A 6,208-nucleotide genomic window follows, 5' to 3' on the forward strand; every position below is an offset into this window, starting at 1 on the left:
ATCATTTCAGCTTCTGGACATATATCAACAGCAGAATTCAGCAACCTGAACTCAAATAATTCTGATACATATGATGTACAAATAAATAATCATTTATTCCATTTATGTTCTTCTCATTTCATTTATTTACATGCCTTTCTTAAATCCTTGTGCAGGGACACTTTGAGATTCTCTCCTTGACCGGAAACTGTGTGGGTCAAGAAGATGGTGCATCTTGGTGGCTGAACGTCATGCTAGCTGGGCCTAATAGGATGGCGTTTGGTAGCATCTTCATCGACAGATTGATAGCTGCTGACACCGTAATTGTAAGAAACTTTGCAAACTTATTTGTAACTTCTGTCGTGTTGTATAGAACTCACTAACTTTGTAAGTTTTTTTTTTAACTTTTCCTTTAGCTTCTTACGATGAGTTTAAAGAAAGAAAATGAAGAGAACACCGATGAAGCTGAAATTTCTGAGGAAAAGAGCACCAAGAAAAATGATGAAGCTGAAACTTATGAGGAAAAGAGCGCCAAGGAAAAGAAGAAGAAAAAGAAGAAGAATAAGAAGAAAAAGAAGATGGCCACCTCTACAACTGGTGGTCTCTTTGATTTTTTTTGGACCTGGTGGTCAAAGGGAAAATAGTTCCAATGCCCTCTGTTAATTTTCTCAAATGTTTTCCATTTATGATTTGAACTATGCTTATTACATTGATAATTCAGTTTTTCTTTTCTTTTTTTGTGTACGTTGATTGTTTATACTCTATCCAATTTTGAATTGTGCTTCGGAACAGAACATTGATCATTGTATGTAAAGATTGTGCTTTGACCTCCATTGATATCACTATTGATTCTGAAAACTTACTCTAGAGTATTTGATTGCACACACAAACTGTCTGCCATTGGCCAATGGCGGATTGCATACATAAACTTTACCAGGGGCGTAAATAATGAATCGTTGTATTAATATTATATTGTTTTATGTATTTGATTTTGTGGAGTTAGCTAAGAATGGGAGTGGACATAGAGACTCGGTCCACTTTTAAGACTTTTCTGTTAACATAACGTATAATGATGAATGTTAATTAAATAAGGTTGAGCCTAACTGGAGCAACATTCTTGTTTGTTTGCAGTGAATATTAGTGCCTTGAAACTTTTAGTATCATAGAATTTAATGCGCACAGCACAAAATGCAACAGAACTGTGCCAAATTCTCAATGTAACTATAAAAGTTCACAGGTGATATAAATGTAAGGCTATGTTGGTATGATGTTCCTTTCAAAACGGTCCTTTATTCGTCATGATTTCTTAAAAAAACAACCAGCCCTGAATTTTTTCATAACTGAATGTATCTTATAGAAGCAATATCAGATGATTTGCTTTAAAAAAAAAAAAAAAAAAAAAAAAGGAAAAAAAAAAAAAAAAAAAAAAAAAAAAAAAAAAAAAACCCGGCCAGTACATTTGTGTTTATCATGTGTTGTATATATTCAGTTACATAAGCCTGTAGCATAAACGCCATAAGGCCAAACGTGAATTTTAGGATAAAGACACTATATACATCAAATTGGTAGGTATTCAAATTAGGAGTGAATGGAGGAATCTTTTTTTGAGTGACACCGCCCAACATCCTGTTCACATTAAATAGACTTGCAAAATGCATCCACCATATGATAACTAGGAGAAGTAAATTGGTGCCTTGGCCTTGTCTACAAGATGTACAGGGGTTTCTAAAGGCGGGCCGGAATTTTCATCGGCGCTGTTGGTTGCAGATCTGGCACGTGGTGGCAGATTTCGCATTTGCATAGGTACATTGCTCACAGGACCAATGATTATCGTCGGTCATTCTACTACTAGCCATGCTTGCCCGAAGAGTTCCCTTTCCTCTTCCACCTCTCCCCTTGCTGCTCCCTGCTGCATTTTTAGAGCTTGTCGCTTTGCTTGAAGCAGCTCCATTACTATCCACATCAGATAAACCATTCTCTAAAGCCCTAACCAAATTCTCAAAGTAGTTTCTAGTTACACTGCCAAAACAAAATAGGTTCGATGATCATAACTGAAAAAACTCGTTAATAAAAACAGGCAACAAAGCAAATGATCAACAAAAACACAAGCAATATCTACCTGGTTAATCCAGCTAGTTTTGTGCGGAAGTCATTGAATTCTTTAGATGGGCCATCAGTATTAAGGAACTACTGTAGTTCCTTTTCAGCACATTGATGAAGTCGCTCCAAACCAGATTCTGCCTCACCTGATGAAAAAAATGGACTGGAAAATCAAACTTGCAGGAACCACTTCAAATGCAAGACGCTGCTCCTAATTAAATTCAGGTTGAGAATAAAACCTTGCAAGTACTCAAAAAACTGTTTTTTAGCATGTTCATGCTCAGGCAAGTAATATCCATATGCATACGTCCACTTCAGCACCCGTCCGCATTCAACTATCTGTAAACATGAAATAGGGATTAGGAAACTGCCTTTTCACAACAGTAAAAAATGGCAAGCAAACTATAACACTTATTTACCTGTAGCCAGGCCTCAGTTATGAACTTAAGCTGTGACTCCGGCTGGCATTGTGTATCACTAAGTTTTTCAATCTGCCAAAAAACACAAGGATTCCATGGTGATTTTATGATCCTGGCAATCCCATATTAAGCTCTACTTAGAAGAATGAAGATTCTAGAGCAGCAGTTTAAGAGCTTCTAAGGTAAACAGACTCTTGACACTGAAATAATCAATGGACTACAAAAGCAGCAACATGTACTACTAAAAGGAAAAATGTGCAATCTTATATAACATTCTTTCTGAAAGAGTTGCAAAAGACAGATACAAGCTAATGCAAAATATAGCAAATGTTATGTAACATACATGAACAGTTTGCATCTGGTGTAGATCTGCAAGAGCTTTTTGCCTCGACTGCCATAGAAAGAAAATTAATCATAAAGCATATAACATAATAAGAATACTAGCCAAATATAAAACTAATCAATGAATTTAGATATGTGAAGAAAACATTTTCCTAGAATACTGATAAGTATAAAGTAGTGCGTACGGATTGACTGCTGGCCCATCGCTCATAATAATGCGTGTACCTCTCCAATGAATTCTTTGCCATTTCTCTTCTTCTTTCAGTTTCATCATACTACATGGAACAAAATTTAGATCATCAGCAGATATTATTTGAAATATAATTGAGGGGAAGAATGTGCAACAATAGTCTTTCTGTGCACCATACCACTCCCTCTTGTTTTGCTGCCTCATATCGATTGCAATCATAAAAACCCCCAGTCCTTTCACCATGATCTGACCATGCACCGAGGCATAGCCTAAGATAATATATCATAAGACTCAGTGAGCACCCACATAAGCTTGAAGCATTTGAAAATAGAGACACATAAAAGATGAAAATAAATATAATTCATTATTAATCCCCAGAGAATATATTTTTAAAAAAAAAACATAATATTACAAGGAATAAATTTAAGAAGTGTATACAAGACTTTAATCACATATTTGAAAGTTGAATGGAAAAAATGGACCCCAAACCGAAGCAACATTTTCTTGCTTTTTAGGAACGTCCGTTTTAAAGTAACTCAATGTTGATAAGGAAGAGAGGAGAATGGGCCAAACATCTGAACTCGTCATTCGAGAAAAATAATCGGAGATTTGGATGATGAAACGTGGAACCAAACATGCACATAATCTTCCAATCCACATTGGCACATTGAAAGATTCATCATAGTTACTATTTCATCAAGTTCCATATAATAGTAACAAAATAGGCCCATAAGATGTTAAGCATAGGTACCACTTAGTATTTTGATATGCAACATACTTTTGCTGAATCAAAAAAAAAAAATGCAACATAGTTTTGGGAAATGGTATATGATGTTTGTGACACCCCAATGCCACAAATAACCAAACATGATATAATAATCAGCAAATTGTGCAATTTAGCGTCTGCAGACTTTTAAGTTTTAATTGATGAGACAGTAGCACAGGAATTCGGTTAAAGAATAAAGACAGAATATTCTTATTCTTTAAATATATATTTTTTCTCTGTACATTCGTTCTACAATGGAAACCTATAGTCATAGGTTAGGTATGGTTGATGGTTGTGCATTATTGTCACCGAGATACTCACCGGTGAAGGAATATTGCTGCCATGCCACTGGTGACAGAATCAGCAAGACGCGACACCACATTAATACTTTGGAATCGATTCATCACATTCAGAAAAAGAAACTAAGATTGTTCCTTCACAGCTACAAGCTCATGTCCTCTGGCAAGCCGATACTTAGAAAATATAGGCTGCACATTCACAATGTTTACACTTTACACCATTAAGCGGATACACAGAGAAAAGGCAGGTAGAAACATTAAGCAGAGATTTTGTGATATAAGATGATGTTAATTTTCACATTTCAATATGTACAGACGGGACATGCATTAAACAGATCATAACAATCAAATAAGTTTACATGAAGACATGAAATTGGAAGCTCGAAAGCGTCAAATCTTTCATCAGAATAACAAAAAACAATAGAATGAACGAGGTTATTGGTGTTACCTTGCAGACATAAAAGCCATCCCAAAGAAGACAGCTTTAACAGATTGTCTCTGTCCCACATAATCGAAAGCCAATGGCAGCATTTCATGAAGGGTCAGAAAGGCCATAACTCCACCAACTGGAATCATTATAAAACAAATATGCATGTAAAACATGGATGCTAAAAATCTAACTGGGGCATCTAGAAGACAACAAGTTGTGTTTGGCGAACCTGATCCAAGCAAACCCTCCAAAATCTCAGGATCTAAGCTGCTAGGGAATAGATAGGCTACAAGTGAAAGAAAAGAAATCATCACAGTAGGTTCACCTTAGTAAATTCACAATATCTAAAATTTCTAAGTAACAATCACAGCTATGGCCTATTGGGAGATTTGAAAACAAAACAAAAAATACTGTATTTCTTGGAAAATAATGTGTATCTAAACACAGTAAAAAATTTATTCAAATGAAACTTAAAATATTGAACAAAAGAAAATATCATAATGACCATTGCTCTTCATTCATTTCTAATTGCATCACTGAAATATATCTACCATGTCTACAGTAAACAGGTTCTGTCACAAGATCTATACCTCTGGGATATTGTGCAGAGCAATGGCCAACGCCAAGTTGAGGCCAACACGAAGGCCCTATGGAAAGGAATCATGAAACAAATGTCAAATGGAAGCAACATTAACAAGCATATCAGCAATTATTAAAGCAATAATTCAACAATTGTTGATAAAAGTTGCAGTCTTGCAGATGAATATGCACATGAATAGTTTGTTGGGTACCTTAATTGAACCAAGGAACACTGCCATTCCCTCTGGAAAGTTGTGCAAACTTATACCTGCTAAATGAATTAAGTAAAAATTAAACTTTAAAGACACTGAAAAATACATTTATAGAGACAAGATGACGATCATACCTACTGCGGTAATAATTCCACTGAATCAAACTTGGCGGATGCTTTTTCATGATATCTTTGCCTCCTCCATCCCCATTTTTCCAATTTCAAGGATGCGATAATATTCATGAAACTTTGATATCTCTATGAAATATACAAGATGAGTGGTGCAATGGCAGTTTGCAAATTCAACAATAGAGCGGAAACAGTACAATCATTTGATATAAACCTTTCTACTCTTGTCAGTGGAAATGGGAGCAAGTGTTGGCTCAGGGATAAAATTGGCAACAACACCAAAGAATAATACGCCAGCAAAAAACTACAGGAGTGAGAAGATAAAAACACTTTAGTCAGCTAAAATGAGAGAACATGACATGAATCACCAAGTAGTTAAGTGCAGAGAAAGAGAAGGTTACCCACCCAGAGCTTCCCTTTGAGGAAGCCAAGTGAGTTGAGAGCATTATGAGCAAGGTCAAAGAAGGAAATACTAAGCATCAAACCAGCTGCATAACCCTTCATTGCAAGGAATGAAATGAAAGGCATTTTCAGTTAAGCAAATCAACAAACACCATACATGCATTCCAATTCCGAAATTTGAAGCGAAGAAAGGGGCACCTGTAATAAGCCAAGCATCTTCAAATTAGGAGCTGGATTGATCACTACAAAAAGGGCACCTGTAAAAGAAAAAGGAGCACGTGGGTGTGAAGCTGAAGCTGAAGACGAAGAACACTAGAGTTGTAAAAGTGATTAGAGAGAGAGAGAGAGAGAGAGAGAGAGAG

At 35.9% G+C, this 6,208-nt stretch overlaps 2 protein-coding genes and 1 pseudogene across 2 annotated transcripts in view; 1 reads left to right on the top strand and 2 right to left on the bottom strand.

Moving 5' to 3' along the window:
- The window catches only part of LOC107461619 (AT-hook motif nuclear-localized protein 3), a gene marked incomplete in the record, with an annotated part of 3,484 nt that extends 2,674 nt beyond the window's left edge, over nt 1–810 (top strand). Inside the window, 3 exon segments of the mRNA XM_052253025.1 lie at nt 1–75; nt 156–305; nt 396–810. Coding sequence (XP_052108985.1) covers nt 1–75; nt 156–305; nt 396–623 — 453 coding nt within the window.
- Nucleotides 811–1,437: 627 nt separating this feature from the next.
- Nucleotides 1,438–6,152, bottom strand: LOC107461617 (probable E3 ubiquitin-protein ligase ARI8; annotated as a pseudogene).
- Nucleotides 4,239–6,208, bottom strand: part of LOC107461560 (zinc transporter ZTP29) — a 2,149-nt gene continuing 179 nt past the window's right edge. The window contains exons 2-9 of the mRNA XM_052253294.1: nt 6,045–6,103; nt 5,846–5,942; nt 5,317–5,372; nt 5,116–5,172; nt 4,937–4,994; nt 4,755–4,811; nt 4,544–4,661; nt 4,239–4,284 (exon numbers count right to left, since the gene is read on the bottom strand). Of these exons, the coding sequence (XP_052109254.1) occupies nt 4,239–4,284; nt 4,544–4,661; nt 4,755–4,811; nt 4,937–4,994; nt 5,116–5,172; nt 5,317–5,372; nt 5,846–5,942; nt 6,045–6,103 (548 nt within the window). The remainder of the gene's footprint in view (nt 4,285–4,543; nt 4,662–4,754; nt 4,812–4,936; nt 4,995–5,115; nt 5,173–5,316; nt 5,373–5,845; nt 5,943–6,044; nt 6,104–6,208) is intronic.

This window comes from Arachis duranensis, chromosome 8 (assembly GCF_000817695.3).
Source record: "Arachis duranensis cultivar V14167 chromosome 8, aradu.V14167.gnm2.J7QH, whole genome shotgun sequence".
In the NCBI taxonomy this organism is placed as follows: domain Eukaryota; kingdom Viridiplantae; phylum Streptophyta; class Magnoliopsida; order Fabales; family Fabaceae; genus Arachis; species Arachis duranensis.